General features: G+C 42.5%; 1 protein-coding gene and 1 pseudogene across 2 annotated transcripts in view; one reads left to right on the top strand and one right to left on the bottom strand.

Moving 5' to 3' along the window:
• Positions 1-20,532, top strand: part of ACSL4 (acyl-CoA synthetase long chain family member 4) — a 74,389-nt gene that overhangs the window by 37,329 nt on the left and 16,528 nt on the right. The window contains exons 2-8 of one of the 2 annotated variants that reach the window (XM_083159372.1): positions 2,721-2,747; positions 6,431-6,980; positions 9,349-9,526; positions 12,473-12,582; positions 12,660-12,798; positions 13,987-14,137; positions 14,854-14,977. In XM_083159372.1, the coding sequence (XP_083015498.1) occupies positions 6,630-6,980; positions 9,349-9,526; positions 12,473-12,582; positions 12,660-12,798; positions 13,987-14,137; positions 14,854-14,977 (1,053 nt within the window). In that variant the 5' untranslated portion in view covers positions 2,721-2,747; positions 6,431-6,629. The remainder of the gene's footprint in view (positions 1-2,720; positions 2,748-6,430; positions 6,981-9,348; positions 9,527-12,472; positions 12,583-12,659; positions 12,799-13,986; positions 14,138-14,853; positions 14,978-20,532) is intronic. The other variant, XM_083159373.1, reaches the window with a different exon arrangement.
• On the bottom strand, positions 18,157-18,276 carry LOC146039904 (5S ribosomal RNA; annotated as a pseudogene).

The raw sequence follows: 20,532 nt of genomic DNA, 5'->3' as shown, positions 1-20,532 counted from the left end.
CGTCAACCACCACAAACCCATTGGTTAAGGCAGTGGTTCCCAAACTGTGTGTGCCTAGGCACCCTAGGGTGCCTCAGGACACTTGCAGGGGTGCCTTGGGTTGGTGGACCAAGATCAATTCATATTATTTATGGTCAACGTACCAGGCGACACCAGTGCTGGTGGCTGCCAATCATAATATATGTGGACAAACAGAAGCAAATCATGTCCCTCACCAGATAACTGTGACCTATAAACACAATGCACTTCATTTAATATTTTTTTTTCTGAATTTCTCGATAAGAAGCATTTGGCCTAGGGGTACCTTGAAAATATTTTGATGCTCTAGGGCGCCGTGATTCAAAAAAGTTTGGGAACCACTGGGTTAAGGTCTTTTTTTTTTTTTATAATTATCTATCTATCTATTTATCAAACACTTCCACTAGCTCACGTGTTGCTCCTCTTGTGTGGCATGTGGGATGTTTCACTTACATCTGGTTTACAATCTGAAATAATTGGCTTGATTATTGGAGCGATCTGAGCAGTTGCTCCCATTGTGTGCTATAAGGGAGCATTACAGTAGTAGCCATTTCTGGTCTTCAGGCTGCTCACCTTTTCATGCTTGAATGAAAGTATCCAGATCTGAATTCCTTTTACTTTCCATGTACATAGCACATTACCACCCACATTGAGGCATGTTACGCAATTCTGATTTCTAGATGTGGCAAAAACTCCTAAATCACCGGTACAAGGAGCGGCTCTCGTGCATACTGCTGGCAGGTGGTCTGATTTCTCAGGTCAATGACCTACACTACTTATGACAACTAGACAGAAGTATATTACTCCGATGTCTAGTGTTTTGGCAACCACAGAAAGTCACCACAAAACTATTTTAAGTTCAAAACACATGCATGGTTTCATCCAATGAGAATGTGTATATGTAAGCAATCACTATGAACAATTGGGCTATCCAGATCATGGGTAAATCCGTTCATGGTTCATTTCTACATTTCCATTTCAATACGGGGGCAAATGACCGTGACTAAATAGCTGTTCTTGAATCACTTGACCTGTGGGTGTGCATTTGTCATCTGTGTTTGGCTGACATTGAATTGATCCTTGGCCTTTCTTTATCAGATGTGATTCTGCTTGATTTAGAGCATAACTTACTGTCACTACTTAACCTTCCACAATATTTTCCATCAAAGATGAGAAGCATCCAGATCAGGCCTGGCCAACCGGTACTTATCCAGGTCTTGTGAAACTACAATCCCTCAGTTGTAGCACCCTGTTAGAATAAAGGTTCATACACACTGGACGATTTTTGCCCAGCGTGTATGGACAGCGATGATGATTTACATCGCTGAGGGAAAAGCCCATCATTGCATACACACTGAGCCACTTTTCCCCTGCCCGGCGCCGACAGCTGGGGACGGATGGTTTTGCATAGTGCAAAGCTATGCAAAGCTGTCCTCAAAGCCGCTTATCTGCTGGTATTACCAGATACAGCCCCTGCACCCAGTTTGTCCGGCCTGCCTGCCCGCCCGACTGCATGCATGCCTGCTTAGTGCTTACCCTCCAGGGTAGAGGTGATGCGCCGGCCGCCCGCCCAGATAACTGGGAGATCATGCAGAAGACGTGCCCGCCAATCACAGGGGCTGTGGAGGTGATGCGCCCGCAGTGATTGGCAGGTGTGATGCAGGCGGTAGGGAGTGGGACTCTTGCGAGTTTTTGGAAGCGCCCGCCATGCACTGCATGGGCGGGAGCATTGGAGGACAGAGTCCATCAGCCGCAGCAGCCTCCATCACGCTGTGCTGCCGCAGCTAAAACAGTGTACTGTAAAAAATAAAGGTAACTGCTGTTACTCTTGTGCCGCTCCTCTCACCCAACCACTCCCTTCCCCAGTGACTGACAGATCCAGGGGTTGTCATTTACCCCTGGATTCACCCCCCAAACAGGTTTATGTGATTATGTCTGATTGTCATAATCAGACATAATCACATAAACCTGTTTGGGGGCGACCCCTGGATCGGTCATGGTGTGTACACACGGTCAGATGTGCCTTAAGATGCGATCCACGATCGGATCAGGATCGGATCGCAAGGCATATCCGATTTGCATACAATCTTGACTATATAGTGCAGATCTGCACTATATAGTCAAGGCAGCCAAGACTTTCTGGCTTGCGATACGTGAACGCGGATCGGATCGGGATCGCAAGGGTTAAAACCCTTGCGATCTGCATTCGATTCTGATCCGATGTTGACTATATCGTCAACATCGGAAAGGAAATCGGACCGTGTGTATACAGCATCAGTCATCCATATCACCCTCACATTGCTGCGCATTAATTAGCCAGCCCTGGTGTCTCGGCAGTGGTGGGCAGAACTGTTATGTGTATGTTCGCATGTATATGATGCCCACATATATATGCCGCTGCCTGTGTGTATAATGTAATTTTTAAATTGATAAATTTTATAAATATCCAAATGGCCCTGGATAGAAAAAAGGTTCCCCACCTCTGGGTTAATGTCACCTGATACACCAGTTTACTTATAGATACTGAGTATTTACAATGCTATGTTTGCTAGAACTAATATACCTGACATTGTAAATTACAGTATACAAGTCTTCCAATAAAGTTCCTTACTACTACTATTATTTAGTATTTGCAGATGTGAATGTGTATTTTTACTGTAGGTTCTCTGCAAACATCTGACCGGCTTCTTGTTTCTTTTCAGGTTCCACTGCTCTGTGCAGACAATTCTGTAAGTAAATCTTAACCATTGTGTTTGCTTTGCATGACTTGATTTGGGCAGAATACTATGGGAAATGTGCCATGCTCAGTGACATGAAATCTATTTGTACATAATAATGTGTATACATATCTCTTTGTGTCCCTTATTATGAAGGAATGTTCTAGTTAAGTTGTTTGAAGTCAGGGACAAGCCCCCATTGACGTTGGCACTGATTTTCATCTCATGTGGCAAAGCACGGTTGTGTTATGCCAGATTAGTATTATGAGTGTGCATGTGTGTGTTGTCTGTTTTTCCCTGTTACATGCAGGTCTCTTATATAAATTGCAAATTATGTAATGCTATTGGTAAAGGGTAATGCTAGGTGAAAATGTATTTTATTTATATGGTTAATTGGGCCTTTATATAGCCCAATATTTGTTTAGGGGGAGAAAAAGGATAATGGATAAAATAAAAATATAACATGGAGGAACTGGACTTAATGAAAACCTGCATATAACAGGCCTGATGATGATTGTTTGTTTAGCTTGTCACACCTGGGACTATCTTAGTGTTCAGTAACAAGATCATTTAGCCAAACTCATGGGTGGGGAATGTGATGTGATTGGCTTCTTGACTGGCCTGTGCATCAATACAAGAGGAGCAGACACAGGCACTGTGGGCTATTGATTGTCCTCTTCTAACTGCATTTCCCACGATAGGCCTAATTCGGACTGTATCACAAAGCACATATTTTTTTCCTCTAATAGATAAAACCATGTTGCACTGCCGGTGGGGATACATTTAACGTGCAGCGATCGTTCGATTTGGGTGGAATATATTCACACTGATATCTGTATTGCAGTGTAAAAATAAAGCAGCCAGTATTTACTCGGTTACATTTGCCCCACCTGCAGTGCACATGGTTATGCCCATTAGAGAGAAAATGTGATCCAGTCTGAATTAGGCCCTAAAATCGAAAGTTACACGCTCCTTGTCATAAATTGCATCATGTAATGGACGAAAACAACTACAGTGTCACAGTCTGTATGGGCTCCTTTCCAGACACTGCTCCCATTCACTGATTCCTAGGACTGCTCACCGTCTTCTTTTGCTGACTGACTCCTACCTGATACCCGAGTGGGCTTTGGGCTCTTTTGTTTGTGTTGCATTGTATACTGTATAACAAAAGCATGTTACACTGGTGTGCTTTTTTTTGTGTTTTGTTTTGTCAATTTTGAGGGTTAATGTGCTTGATGGGATGGTCAGCATAACCAGGACTGGAAATGCTCAGTTTATTATACACTATCATTTTCCTGCACCATCGCTCACATGAATGTTTGATACCTGGCACACTGAAAGTTGGTGTTCAAACACCTGGTTTTTCCTTGATATATATATATGTATACAATACACCATCCAAAGTAGTTTTTGCGTGATGCTGGAACTACCAATACAAAAATTCAGATTGTGTTCACCTCCATAGCTCATAAATAGTCCCTAGAGGTATATTATTCATCTATATATATTTCTCTCTAGCTCTATCGCTATCTATATTTTGACATGAATATAACAATTTTTTTCTTGTTTGCTAAAAATCGTAATCTAGAACTAACAGCGCTTTTCGAAATTTCAACATTTTTTTTTACTTATTTTAATTACGTATATACTCCAGTAAAAGTCGACCCGAATATAAGCCGAGGCATCTAATTTGACAATAAAAAACTGAGAAAAACGTATCGACTCTCAACTCTGGTATAAGCCTGAGGGGGACTTTTTCAGCATAAAAAATGTCCTGAAAAAGTAGGCTTATACTCGAGTATATATGGAACTTTCATAATAATACAATATAACTGTCTGGTTATATCAACATCACCGCTTATAGTAAATACAAATATATCTTTTTGTTAGTATGCATTTATGTGATCAGTTGCTTCTTTGGTTTAATATTTGTTGATATAGAAATTCTAGTTGCAGTCCATATATCCTCAACAGTCCCTGTCCAATTGGTTTAATCTAAATAATGCTGGGTACACACCAAAATGATTTTACCTCAATTCCCCCAATTTCGATACAATCTCAACCGATTGTATGTACATTGGGCATGTTTTAGAATCGATTCCGCTCCGATGCACGTCCCCGCTGCTCATTTTTCAGATCCTTTCAGGATTTGAAAATGCCCCCTTAACTGGGTACAGATCGCAATTGGATTGGATGCTTATAGTCTGCCCCTGCATATCGTGCGACCATCGTATGGTCCTCTCTCGATCATGATCGTTCTGGTGTGTACCTAGCATGAGAGTAATTGGACATGGACTGTACACAATAACGTGTATACAATTATCATGCGGTGTATCTTGCTCTCCTACATGGCTGCTGGTCGGTTGCACTATATTGTGCAATCTGTGGCCAGTTCAAAATAGCTTAGCTACACTGTTGATTAACACACACACACACAACAAAATACTGCTGATGTAGGACTAGCTTATCCTCTGCCACCCATTACTGAATGTTTTCCTCTAAAAGCTGCTTTTCACATCTAGTGAGAGCAAAGAAACTATTGTGTGTCCTTTCCAAGTAACACTTTTTTGGCCAATCTTAATTGGAATCAGACAGCCAATTCCATTTAATTACAGATCTGAAGAACACTTAGGTTCCGTAATGGGGATAAGGTCACTAGGTCGACACTATAAATGGTTGACCTACATTATGTTGAAACCCACCCCCACCCGTGCCGAGCGCAGCAGTACACAACAAATGTGAAAACTCATGTCAATCTTTTGACTGTTGACGTTCCCATTGTCAACCATCAGACCCTGTCGACCTAAGCTGTGTCAACAGTTAGTGGTCGACCTAATGTATCATCATGTAATGTGTCATGCGTTTACATTGTACAATAAAATGTCCAGCTCCCTTGTTTTAAAGGGCTTTTTTCATTTTATGAAATATCCGGCAAGTACATTAAACTATTCCCAATGTAAATGGAACCTGGACAGCTGCATGCTATTATTTGGTTATGGTGCTTGAGATTGAAGGAAAAGAAAAGTCTTGTTTGGTCCCAATCATTGTAAATGCTGGCTCCTTTCTCGGTATAGCATTGAGAAGGATGCACCACATTGCGCTTGTTCTGCCGTGACTGGGGCACACCAGCTGCGGGGCTAAAACCACGGTTAGGCGTCCAGATGTGCTAGCATAGAAAGGGAGAATGTGTTTACACAATGCAGGGTGGAAGTACATCTGCTGTCCTGTTTAGTATTACTGCACATGCAAAACTGGAGGTGGCTGTTAACTCCCTCTGTACCTCGGAGGAGCACAGCTTCAGGCACTTCTTTCAGTAAACGAATGAGGAAGAAACATTCCTTTTTCGGATGAGTTAAAATGGAGTTCCATGACCACATGATTTTGTGATTAGAATAAATATTTGGCTTAATATTAACCAGTTTGTCAGTATTTATCCCTGCCTGGAGATCACAACTACATCCGTTTGCCTCCTCCACCGTTTACAGGAGCTTTTATAAAGCATCAATATGAGAAATGGGACCGCACCGGCGAGTGTAAATATATGCTAAGAAAAGCAAGGCCACCTGTGCTGATAACTCTTTAGAACCGCAGCCTGGTTATGTTGACCTCCCTCACCTTTTTGTTTGATTATTAATGGGCACAGTTTTACTAATTTCTCCCCTCTCTTCTTTTCTGCTTTCTGGCTGACTGCACAGATGCTCACACGTCTTGGCTTCCAAAAACTAACACAGTAGTTTTGCCGCTCATGCAGAGTGATAAGTAATGCTTATATTTTTGTACTGCTACCTTTGATAAACTACTGCCGCTGCTTTACAGTATTTCCTTACGAACCCAAAGAATATTCGGTGGAGGCAAGCACAGACCCCATATTTTAATACCACCACTACCACCATCATGAAGCTTAAAGCAGAAGTGTACACCTTTGTATTGCTGCCTATCTACCTGTTAATGTTTGTGTACAGCACTCTCACCTTTATACCATGGTATTTTCTCACTAATGCAAAGAAGAGAAAGGCTATGGCAAAAAGAGTAAAAGCAAAACCTGTCTCGGACACACCTGGAAGCCCTTACCGGGCTGTTAGCCACTTCGACTCTCTGGCCACCATAGACATTCCCGGAGTGGACACGCTGGACAAACTGTTTCAACATGCTGTATCCAAGTTTGGCACAAAAGATTGTCTGGGCACCCGGGAGCTGCTTAACGAGGAAAATGAGAAGCAACCGAATGGAAAAGTGTTTAAGAAGGTACAGTACATGTTTATTTCCTTTGCATTAACAACTTGTTGACCTATAGCAGGTATGGCCAAACTATGTCCCTCCAGCTGTTGTGAAACTACAAGTCCCATCATGTCGCAGTTTTGCTATTAGGGGATGCTAAAACTATGGCAGGGCATGCTGGGATGTGTAGTTTCACAACAGCCATAGGGCAATAGTTTAGCTATGCCTGACCTATAGGTACAGAAGTTATTGCATAATAGAACATTGGAATGTGTCTACAGGGTGCTTACACATTGCAGTGTAGTTAACCTGTAACCAAATAGCTGCTGTCATTCAGAAACTTTCCAACATGTCATTTCATAGCAAAGGCTTGTAGTACTCGGCTTTGATCCTAATGCCTGACCACATTTAAAGAGAGACATCAATAACTTAAGCTGTCCTGGTATTTACAATTGAGGACATTTTTTATGGTATAGCTGTTAAATGGTTTTCTCAATTTCAGCCACATGACTATTTTGCCATGAGCTAACAAACTGGTAATGACGCTTTCCTGGATAATGAGAGTCTTTGGGCCATATTCAATGAGAAAAATTCGCCCTGCATAGCGAGAGATTTTTTTTCTCTCGCCATGCACTCGCCCTGTTCCGGAGGGCTCGCTGCCACTCCTGCTCCCACTATTCAATGTGGTTAAGACTCGCCGCCACTCGTGGCGAGTCTTAACCCCTGCGGCGGCAGGGAGCTGGCAGGGAGCCGGGGGACGGTGGCAGCCAGGGAGATTAAAGTCTCCTTGGCTGCCCCAGAACATATGTGGAGGGGAGGAGGGCTCCCCGGGACCCAGGCAGCACAAGCTGCCCCCCCCCCCCCCCCCTATAGCCAGCGGGGGACCCAGTATTCACTGCACCCGATCGTGCATATGTAATGATCGGGTGCAGTAAATATATGAATATCTAATGAGCGGCTCGAGAGCTCCGGCCCCCTGCTGGCTGCTCTGTGTAAAAAAAATATATATATATTTTTTAATTAAATATATATTCATGTGCTATAAGCACATGAATAAAAATAACATGCCCCTTCACAGAAAAAAAAATCATGATTTTTTTTTTTTTTACACCAAAATTTAAAAAAAAACCTTTTTAGTTTAAAAGTTCACATTCCAGTTCTCCATGAAAAGATGGAGAATTGCTACACGGAGAGACACGGCGAAAATCACTTAGAAAGACGGCGATCACGTTGAATAGGGTGGTTCACTTTTGGAGAGCAAAATGCTCCTTCCAACGCGAATATAGCACAAACTCGCCATAAAACACGGCAAATTTTTCTCATTGAATATGGCCCTGAGTGGCTTGCATGCCAGAGAGCCTCCAATGGGTGACCGTCATTCACAGAAGATCAAGATCTTGTCCTAAATATATCTTGTGCTTTCTATGGAAAGACTTGCCCAGTGTTGCTTTATGTTGCTTATGGTTTGGCTGCAATGATTTAAGGCTGAGCTGAACCATCGCTCACTATTTGCTGAGAAGGGAACGGAGGACGACCTGTACAGATTAGAGAGAGCGCGGAGGACGACCTGTACAGATTAGAGAGAGCGTGCAAAATAAACTAGTGTGTGTGTCCTACTAATGTTGTGTAACAGTAATAGCTGCAATCTCCTTGCTGTCATATGTATTTTTTAAGGAACTGGGAGCTTACATGGTATCAAAAGTACAGTGAAGTGTTAAATAACATTATTCAATCCTGGGTCACGACAGTCGATCCGGCCCGACAGCCGTGACCCTGGCCCATTTTAGTTTTGTTCAACCGCAGATCGCCAGGCGGGACTCAATGTCCTGCTTCAAGATCGGCAAAAAGGGGGCGTGTCCGCATTAACGGCCCTGGATTGTTGATATTCTGCTGCGATCGTGACGTCGCGGCCGAAGTCGTCAAAACAGGCCCAACTGTTTTTAAAGTCGGGCCCATTCTGTCAATCTGCCTGTTCAATGCTGTCAGGAAAGAACGCATTGAATAGGCGGTCGCCGCTATTTCCCCCGTCGCAAATAGTGGCCGGGATTGAATACCCCCCTTAGTTTCTTTAGGATTGGATGATGAAGTAATTCTGAGTAGCTGTCTCAGGCATAGACCTGCTTCATTCTTACTTTGGATAGCAAGAATAATAACGAACCTTATTAAAGCAACACCTTTCTATAGACTGGTGGCTCCTTATGCATCTGCATGGTTTAAAGTAAAACACAATAAGACCAGTTCAGGTTGGCTTGGTAAGCTGTGAAGATCGCAGTTTACGGAGTGGTCTTTCCAGTTGTGAATCGGTTTGTGAAGAATTGCCAATAATGTATGCTAATGAGTGACCTAAAATACATGTATATAGTGTATCTAAACAATTGTTATAATGTCCTTTCAGTTAATTTTAGGGGAGTATAAATGGCTGACTTATGAAGAGGTTAACACCAGAGTCAACCACCTTGGCAGCGGTCTGGCTGCACTGGGCCTGAAACCAAGGAGCACCGTTGCCATATTCTGTGAGACCAGAGCAGAGTGGATGATAACCGCACAGGCCTGTTTTAAATACAATTTTCCCTGTAAGTATCACTGAGCCCATGCTTGAACCTATTAATTAATAAAACAAACCCCTTCAATGGTTTTCCTTAGGACCAGTATCTAAACAAGCTATTGCAGTCTTGTCAGCATTCACCGGAGTCTTACGCGATGACCTGCTTTATTTTGTGCTCTGCTCTTTATGTGTATATGTTGTTGCACTGAGAGGGTACATACATAGCCATGCTTATTGTTGCTGCAGTCACTCGTGCCTGTTTGGCAAACCAATGTGGCACCCGCCGCGCTGAAATGCTACGCCGTGGTATTGCCCTTCGATGCCTTTCTATGAGCCAAATTAGAGACATGTGCACATGGTGACGAGATTGTGCCAGTGACCACGTATGTTGCTCATGGCAATTATAAGCGTGTCAACATCTTTTTATTTATAACTTGATCATTCTGCTGAAAAAAAAAAGTAATTTTGTAGCAAAGTAAATTTTAAATTGGAGGAAAATAGATCTAGAGCTATATTTGGATGTAGTGGTGGTCATGCCCAATGGAAATGTTGCACACTATTATACCACTTCTCTTTGTACTAGAGACATGTGTGTCATCAGTTCTGTTATTTGTTGCTCCTGTGGTAATATTACCCAGACTGCCACACCTCCGGCTTCTCTCACACTATTACATTTAACCCTTTATGACATTGGTTCCTGACAATTGACTAGGTTTGAACAAGATGGCAACTCCTTTACATTGCTTAAATTATTTTGGCTGAAAGTAAAGAAATACTACTTGGGTAAAAACCTGACTAACTGCTGTGGGTATTCCTATTTCAGGGATTCAGTATTGAATCCCGGCGGTCGGGATCCCGGCGTTCAGAATCCCGACGCCGGAATCCCGACAGCCGAAATGCCGACAAGGGGGGGACGTGGATCGCCCCCCCTTGCGGGCTCGCTACGCAGCGGGCCCAGTGCCTCGCTACGCTCGGCACACTAATTTATTCTCCCTCCAGGGGTGTCGTGGACACCCGCGGAGGGAGAAAGTGTCGGCATTTCGGCGGTCGGGATTCCGGCGTCGGGATTCTGAACGCCGGGATCCCGACCGCCGGGATGGTAACTGCATCCCCTATTACAGCAGTTCTGAGTGTGAGAAATACATGCAGCATTTTATTATGAGAGGACTCGAAGTCTACTACTGTTTTTCTTTTTTTTCCTCCACCCAGTTTGTGTTACAATCTTTCAAGATGTTCTCCTTGTTAGCGGGGTATTAAGCTTGTAGCGAGATAAAATTGTGAGTGCCCAAGTATGAACCAATCTGCTCCTAACTGTCATTTTAAAAAAAACCAGCCTGTATGCAAGACTGAAGCTGATTTGGTAGTACTTCATCTCACAATTTTATCTGTACCAGAACTCTGATAAATACCCGTTATCTAGCATAGTGGGTGGTATTTTTCACATTTCGGCTCGCTATCTCCAGGGGTTGCAAGGTGACATGTGCGAATGCCTGGCTAAACCTGACCATAATGAGCGTGATATAGGCAAAAAAAATAGATCAATTGAATATCGCCCTACAATCTACCATCAATTTAGAGTGAAGATCAGGTGATATAGAACAATTGAACAATTGCTTTTAAATAACTATGCCATTTTATGCCCCAATTTGTAGCAAATACCTTCGCTTGCAGGGTATATTGTGCATAGTCTCCACTGCAGTTGATAATCTGAAATATCTTGACTAACGTTACCTTATAGTGATTCCTGTATTAGTCCATTTGTAAGGTACATTTTACTAGAAAATGATGTATGTGCTGACTGCAACAGTACGTCCTCAAGAAGTTTATTAATCACTGCTTCCAGGATCTCTGGTTATTGCCTTAACTGGATGAGTCACAAGGTGACAGTAGTGTTGTGATGTAAAAGGGAAACTCTCATAATTTCCGTTTCTGTTTTTTTGTAATACAATCAGCACACAAAAATAATGCTTGCCTACCCTATCAAGATTACTGTTAAGGTGGCAATGGATTTCTGCGACTTCCTGCAGCAGCAGTGTATGGCCAGCCGATTTCCTTTGAGCCGCACAGGAAGTATCACATGCGATATATTGCATGCGGTCCTTTGACATGTGATGTAGCGAATGCGACCCTGTTGCCTGCTGCCGGGAGGGGGTCGGAAGTCAGACCTGCAGCAGGTCTGGCCTCCGATCCGATCCGATGTGCACAGGATCCGGTACCAATTTCTCGGCCTCATCCGTTGGAATTGGGTGAAAAGGGTCCAACTTGGACTAGTGTACAAACATTTACTCACTTGGCTTCAATTGAAATGCCATATATCCACTACACCTGCTAGATTGGTTGTGGCTGGAAAGATCTACAGAGTCTAGGTAGACACTGACAAAATGTCGACATGCAAAAAGTGCTGAAGAACTGCCTCATTCTTTTCCCACGGATTTCCTCATTTTTTTTTTCAAAAGAAAGCACAATGCTGTTATCAGTCTTTTTAGTTCCCTTTTTAGATTCTTTGAATTAGAGTTTTTAAGTAAAGTGAAGTTTCCATCTGCACGGACGGTCACATAGAGCAGGATCCTTAAACATTGTGGGTGACTCCTTTTTCCTAAGAAATGCAGCTGATTTTTGTGTGAAGATGAACAGTCTCAGAATTCTGATCAGACTGATGTAGTCTAGCATGACTAGTCATGGAAAATGATGCAACCCTTGCATTCTTGAACAATTTACTTCATTCAGACTGATATAGATCTCCTAAATTGCAACAGCTCCCTAGATTCTGTTCTCTTACGAATATCCCACAAGGGATCAAATCGGTCAAAGCAATATACACAAGTTATTAGTCCAGTAACAGGAATGGGCTTGTGCTGGGGATATCAACCAACCTGTTAATTTTTTTTGTAGTTTGAAGTGCTACACGTTATTAGTTATACTGTATATCTGACAGCTTTAGGAAATGACTGAGGTGCTATATTTCTTTATATAGTGGTTACTTTGTACGCCACACTTGGAGAGGAAGCAGTGACTTATGGTCTGAATGAATCTGGAGCCACCCACCTCATAACCAGTGCGGAGCTGCTAGAAACAAAGCTGAAGGTGTGTTGCGTTACTTGTTCCCATTACTCAGTCTCTTGTATACTGGTTACTTTATTGTCCTTATTTTGTGTTCACAGAATGTAATGTCACAAATAACCAACATCAAGCACATTATCTACGTGGGAAAGAAAAACCTAGCCAAATCTGAATATCCTGCCACTTTAGAGATTCATAACATGGAAGCAGTGGAAGAGTTGGGCGCCAAAGCAGAGAATTGTAAGTGTGGTTGTACTGTTCTGTGTCACAACATACATTGTATCTGTGCTCGCAGCTGTGTTCACTTTGCCTGTGGCTTGCTATCAGACCACTAATCTTCTGTAACTGGAAAGTGAGTTTAACATATGAGGAGTAGGAAGTGCTTAAAAATATAATTAAATAGATATCTGCACCCATTTTTTTTTTTTTTGTAAGTAAATTATATAAACATTTGGTAGGGCCATTAAGGAGAAGAGTAATAGTCTCACTGAAACATACATGCATCTAGCAACACTTCTTGCTTTGTGTGACATCCACTAGGTGTGCCTGGATTTGTTTAGTAAATGCACACCTTGGTTAGTGTAAACCAAATTTATTCTACAGACACGTGTACATGCCATACAAAACAGCCCGTATGATTATATCTCTAATTAACAAATATATATAAATATATATATATATATATATATATATATAGATAGATAGATAGATAGATGTAGAGGGCGCTGATTGAGAATTCCCACCACCTTGTCATGTGCTCTGTTATTAGGCAAAAAGACAATCGGACATTCTCAATAACATTTATTAAAAACAATTCATAATAAGCGTTGGCAGAATCGAATTCTTTAGAACCGCAAAGATATAACACACACACACGTCACTCCAGGACAAAGTTTTTACTGTTGTTTTGGGCCCCCGGCCCAAAATGCCTTAGGCACAAACAGTAAAAACTTTTTCTATTCAAAGTCCTGGAGTGACATCCTCTCCCTATTGTATGCACATCAGAGGATCATTCTCTCTTTGGATGGGCACCTGGGCCGGTAAACTCATTTGCAGGAGCGGCAGCTCAGTAAGGTAGTGCCATTCCCCTAGGGGTTTTTGCTTCTCGCCATCTTCAGAATTTATGAATAGATGATTTGTATAAAAATGAAATACTTCTGTGGGTCACCATGTATAAACAAAGAAAAATAAATACAATATTTAAAAAAACAAAAACATTTTTTTATTTGCTATATATCGTATCTACTACGATATATGGATTTATGTAATTATGCAGTACTTTTGTGTCAAGTTTTATTTTAAATGTTCTTTCTTGGTAAAGCTATGTATGCATTTATTCAGTTTGTGACCTTAGGTATCCTAAATGACCCATTAAGTTAAATGTGATATATAGCACTAATTGGGGATATTTACTTTGATCATCCACAGTAAGCAATCCTCCAAGCAGACCCTTGCCTACAGACCTTGCCGTTGTAATGTACACCAGTGGCTCCACTGGCAGACCCAAAGGAGTGATGATGGTTCATAGTAATTTAATCGCTGGCATGGCCGGACAATGTGAACGGATACCTGGGCTGGGGTAAATTTTCACTTCTGCTTGTCTACATCATTTTTATTAAATATATCATGTGTGTGTATTTTAGAGTCTATTTTCTTCTAAACTGACAATAATGTGAGGTATTAAAGATAACATGCGGGACCATAGTTACGTCTACGCATGCACAAGCACGTATTTGCACATGTGCAGACCCTGGCAACGAACGGCTTCAGCGATTTACACACTCGACGGCAGTTCGTTGGATGGAGGGCCGGGGGCGTTAACGGGGCTCGCCCATAGGAACACCAGCGTTTTATTGGTGTGTCATGAAACCGCTGGGCAGAACAATGCCTGCCAGAGACGGGCAGCTGACGGCCGCACCTGCCCCCTCTTCGGCTCACACGGACGGAAATAAGTTGAGACTGACCCTTATTTCCGAAGCCAGGAGAAAGTATTGAAATGATTTCTCCTGTGTTTCGCATACAAACATATCTTCTTGAATGGTACCAAGGGGATTTGGCGGCAGCGGAGGGATGGGGGTCGTTGTGGTATTTCACTGCTTATTGAGCAAACATGAATTACCCTAATTTCAGATTAGCTCTTTCTCCAAAATATTAGGAATGACTAGATGATGATTTTTTTAAAATGTTGATTGTTTATACAAAATGATCAGTCGGTGTTCTAGCTTTGTTTTACTTGTTTATGCTCTTCTCTTATTATTTTAAGCACATAAATGTAAACTATTACCCTTATTACAGGCCCAAAGACACCTACATTGGCTACTTGCCTCTAGCGCATGTACTAGAGATGACTGCAGAGATATCATGCGTTACCTATGGCTGTAGGATTGGATACTCCTCTCCACTAACCCTGTCAGACCAGGTAAGAACATGTTCTGGACTTTTCAAAGTTATTTGCTTCTCTTTGTATTTTTATTTTCCATCATTGATCCTTTTAATATGCGTATTGGAGATAGGTGATATTATATAGTACTGTGTTGCTTGGAAAATCTGCTACTAGTGGTTTGTTGGACTAATGTAATAGGGAAAGGGATATTAGCATTTCTGCTTTAGTGGCCACTGGAATATTTAGTGACTGCATTGGTGTCTGGATTCCATACCCCTATGACAGAAGTTTTCTTTTGGAAAAAAGTATAATGTACAGAATATTTGCAGCGTCTCCCTAATAAAGTCTGATAATTGGCGGATATGGCTAGATAATTAGCGGCCATGGTGAGCAGCAGATACTAAGGCCTTTGTTCTGTGTGCCTAGTGACCAGTGACATTACAAGCACAAGGCGAGTACTTAACTAGCAACTCATGACTAAAGATTCTAAAAATAATCTGTTTTATTGCCCCTAGCAACCAGATTCTAGCGCTTATTTTACTATTGATTCAGTGTTTTTTTGCAACTGTAACTAACTGGGTGCCCAGTGATTTTTTTTTTTGTTTGTTTATATCACCCAAAAAGACGGTTTAGACTGTGACACGTAAAGTTGCTAACATAGACAAAAATATTGGGTGCGCCATAGAAAATGTGCAAATAGCTACACATTTTGCACTGTTTTTGCTCGACCTGTCAGGAGGGGGAGATCAAAAATAATGGTCAGGTGCTCCATCGGACAACCAAGAACAAGAAAATTCTTCCCCTATAGAAAACCTCTCCTCTTGTAATAAAGCTACCCCTTTCTATCCTTTTGTCAGTGTGTTTTCTATATGAAGTACAGAATTGTCTTAAACCCTTTTATTAGTGTTTAAAACGGTTCCAGTGATTTAATGCTTATGTGACGTCCTCCTCACTACACGCCTGAATTACTTTAGTGTTGAGCTGTTCCAAGCTGTGAGTTAGCCATGTTAGTAAAGGCGCCTGTGCGACACCTCCCTGAGGGAAGAAACAACAACCGTTCCAGAGAAATATTTAGGGACAGGTTTCTTCTTGCCTCTTAAACCCTGAATTTCCATAATCAGTTTAGATATGGTTGCCCCACCTCAATTTGCTGTAGACTGGTAATGAAAATCAACACAAGGGAAATGAAGTTGGAGAAAACAAGGTCATAATAATCTATGATTCCTCACGCAGTGTTGTTTTATGGGGCAGGTGTGTTGTGAAGGTGTTCCAGGGTGAAAGATGTTGATCTAGTATACTTTATTCTGTTATTCATGCATGACCCTTCTCATGTTCTTGAGGGATGCAGTCAATTTGCCGGCGGTCGGGATCCCGGCGGTTGGAATCCCGACACTGGAATCCCGACCGCCGAAATCCTGAAACTTTCTCCCTCCGTGGGTGTCCACGACACCCATAGAGGGAGAATAAAATAGTGTGCCGAGCGTAGCGAGGCACCGGGCCCGCTGCGTGGCGAGCGCAGCGAGCCCGCAAGGGGGGGGGGCGCTCCACGTCCCCCCCCATGTCGGGATTTCGGCGGTCGGGATTCCAGTGTCGGGATTCTGAACGCCGGGATCCCGACCGCCGGCATTTCGTATCGGATCCGTTCTTGATAATCAGCTATTGGTTGCTTCCCTATTTTCCTCATAACAAATCATTAGCCTGACTGTCTGTGTATGGATGATAGGGTCGACTGTACTTAGGTTAACCTATATCAAGTGTCGTCCTAGTGACTGTCGACCTATAGTGGTCAATCTAATATTTGTAGACCTAGTGACCACAATGCCTGACTGTGCTACCCCCATAACCAGTTCTACCACAGAGTGACCACCTTATTTAAGTGCTCATGATTTGCAAATGGCAGCTTGCTGTTCATGTAATTGGGGTATTGGGTTGCTGCCTCTTAACGTATCCTGGACATACGTCAACACTAGAAAGCTGATTAATGAATGTATCCCTTTCCCAGCGAAAACACTATACACCTTGTTCCTGCTTTGTGCCTGGCAAGAACAGTACATACACAGGCTCAGTGGCATAACTAGAATATTTGCGCCCCCTAGCCCTCCCACCCACCTTCCCAAGTGAAGTTAAACACCCCCCTTACCCCTCCGCCGCATTCAGGGTCCCGCAGCGCATTTCTTCTCCCGACTCCCTCTCCTCTTGCAGTTCTAATGAAAAATAACTATCAGAAAATGGCTGCCCCCATATAGCAGACAGTTTTTTGGGGATGAAGAGAATTGAGTCACGAGGGTGACAAAGGAAGAACAACAAAGGTTTTTGGGGCACACTTATGAAATGAAATTATGGTACTTGTTTCCTAGCACGGCCACAAATCTTGGCCATCGGGGTAATTTTAGTGGCCTGCGACGCGACCGACGCGATGCCCCCGATTTTTCCATTGAAATGCATTGAAAACAGTGAAAAATCGGGTTGGTCGCGTCGGTGGCTCGCTGCGCTCGCCACGCTTCGGGTTCACGTTGATCACGTGGTGGCGTAAACTACTTTTGGGGGGACATTTCAATGTTCAGGGGTGTTTTTGGCCCATTTACCATTGTTCCTATGATAATTTGGGTAAATTGAGCCATTTCCCATTGTTTCCTATGGGAAATCGTGGTCATCGCGGGTAAATTGAGGCATTTAACATTGTTCTCTATGGGGAAATCGCGGGCATCGCGTCTGGCCCATCGCACCCGATTTTTTTGCGCATGCGATGCCCGCGATGGCCCCAATTTTACCCCCGATGACCGCGATTATTATCGTTGTGGCCGTGCTAGGAAACAAGTACCGAAATTATTTATGGTGTTTAAAATTTAAAATGGTGTTTAAAATTTATCTTTGCTAAAATATCAGTATGTGTAGCAAAACATAAGGATACAATAATAAACAAAAGAAACAAATATAATACGTATAATCTAGTGGTCACAGAATAATTACTAGAGTAAGTAAGATATGCAAGCAAATAAGGTAAAATCTTTCAACATATCGAGTTGGGGAACAAATTCAGAAATAATCCTTGCTCACATGGGAATATTTGACGCATGAAATTTAATCCCCTATATGTGTAATACTTAGTGCGGTGTGGTCCCAGTCACAATTTCTTAATGTAGAGAAATATAAGAAAAATATAGGAAGAAATAGATTGCTCCTTTAGCCGGATAATGGTGTTTCTGCGGTCTAATGTGTTACAGCTCCGGGTATTCCCTGTCGGTCACCCATACAGGTACTAGCCCGGCCAATCACTGCTTAGCTTCTGAGTTCGGAATGAGAATCAGGCGTACCAGTGATGTATGGCAGTAATTCCACCGTTAGATGAGAGCGCACCTCGGTAATAAGAAGGCTTAAATGTGCTTCTGCTTTTCGTGGGCCTCCTCTAGCATCCTTAAAAACTGTCTGCTATTAGGGGGCAGCCATTTTGTGATGGTCATTTTTCATTAGAACTGCAGGAGGAGAGGGAGCCAGGACAAGAAATGTGCTGCGGGACCCTGAATGCGGCGGCGGCATGCGGAGGGGTAAGGGGGTGTTTAACTTCACTTGGGAAGGTGGGTGGGAGGGCTAGGGGGCAGGGGGTGCAAATATCCTAGTTACGCCACTGAGCTTGTGTATGTACTGTTCTTGCCAGGCACAAAGCAGGAACAAGGTGTATACTGAATGTATCCCTTTCCCAGCAAAAACACTAATCAGGTTTTTAGTGTTGACGTATGTCCAGGATACACCATGTACAATTGTGACACACTGTAGTCTAGTCTTTGAGGAACTTGATGGTCTTTATAATTTTTACTTGTGTAGGAGAAGGTTGATTAACCTCATCTGATCTGTACCCTTACAATGCTCTCTTGCCTGAACTGAATAATTGTTCTCGAACACTACACCAGGCGTTGGCAAGTGTCTGCTTCAGGGCGCAAAGCCAAATTTACCCAGCAGAAAGTCTTTACTCATTGACTAGCCCTCTGAATAATCCGTCTTTCTTTTTCTTTCTGTGTGTGTGTGTGTGTGTGTGTGTGTGTGTGTGTGTAATGTTAGCTGTTCTCCGCACAGTTCTTAGGTTTCAGCCAAACCTGCAGAATTATCAGACTACACTCTTAACTAGCCAAGAAGGGGAGGATATAAATATTTTAAAATGGTAATCTAGCTCCAGGGTGTTTATCCATGTGGCACACACAAATTAGAGCAGATGGGGGAATTCCTGACGTGTTTACATCTCCGTTACCAAATGGTTACAAAAGTTACTGCTAATGCTGCTGTAGCCAGTTGTATTGCGATAGTTAGAAAATGGCATGCTTACCCGTTCCTGTACATTGACAGTGGGAGCATTTGGTCCTTTTTTAGAGTGAAACTTAAATTAAGGCTATTTTAAATAGCAACCCTTCAAAGGTATCCGGACTGACCATAGACTGACTCATGATAGACTGTCATATGGTCGACCACTAATGGTTGAAAGGGTCTAAAGGTCGACAGGGTTTAAAGGTTGACATGCATTTTTTTTTTACTACGTTTTCAGCCGACGAGCCGACAGGCAGTATTTCATGCCCTACCATCCACTAGAGCAGGGGTGGGGAACCATTTTTGTGCCAAGGGCCATTTGTATTGGGAAAAAACCATCAGGGGCCATATGTAAAAATTTCTCTTACAAATTGTCCTGCTGCAGCTGTCCCACGCTCCGGCGGCAGCCGCTGAATAGGACTGACAGTCTCTGGCTGCTGTTGATTAAGAGGAATCTCGCAAGAACTACCGACCTCTCGCGATAATTCCCCTGTACTTGACTGTTGGCAAAGCCGCCGGGCAGGTGGGAGGGCCACTCAGACTGGCTACCTGAGGTTCCCCACCACTGCACTAGAGCATCGAGGGAGAAAAAAATAGTGTGCCGAGCGCAGCAGTACACTTAAACAGTGTCCATAAAAACATTAAAAAGTCATGTCGACATTTTGACCCTGTTGACCATATGACTGTCTATCATGAGTCAGTCTATGATGCATACCACAACCCCCTTTGAATAGCCTGGATTGTGTCTAACCTCACTACGAATGGTTTATAAATAGCGTATCTCAGTCTACACAAAGGACGTAACAGGAACAAGTGATCCACTAATGGCAGCTCATCAGAAAACTGATATCCTAATGCGATTACTAAACATTTGCACTTTGTAAAATGTTACGGCCACTAGAGAATGTCAGCGTACTTGTCCATTCCCCATGCTGCAATATTGTTACACCTTTGTCCGCTTTTTGCTTACTGAGACTTGCTTAGAACATTCTTTCAGTGCGGTTACGAGGGGTGATATTCATAGAGCTGTCAACAAAGAGCGGAAATGCTAATAATGTTTTAGATTTGATTCTCTATCTCGTGTGTGTATGTTTGCGCATTATATATATATATATATATATATATATATATATATATATATATATATATATATATATATATATATATATATATATATATATATATATATATATATATATATGAGAGTGGTGACAGTTGATCCCCTTGGAGACATGATCCCTGGTTATATTCTCGCGTTAGAGGAAGTGATGATTAAATTTTGTGTTATCACAAAA

This window comes from Crinia signifera, chromosome 9, assembly GCF_055691185.1.
Source record: "Crinia signifera chromosome 9, ASM5569118v1, whole genome shotgun sequence".
Classification (NCBI taxonomy): domain Eukaryota; kingdom Metazoa; phylum Chordata; class Amphibia; order Anura; family Myobatrachidae; genus Crinia; species Crinia signifera.
Note: the sequence above shows the minus strand (reverse complement) of the source record. Positions and strands in the feature narration are given on the sequence as shown.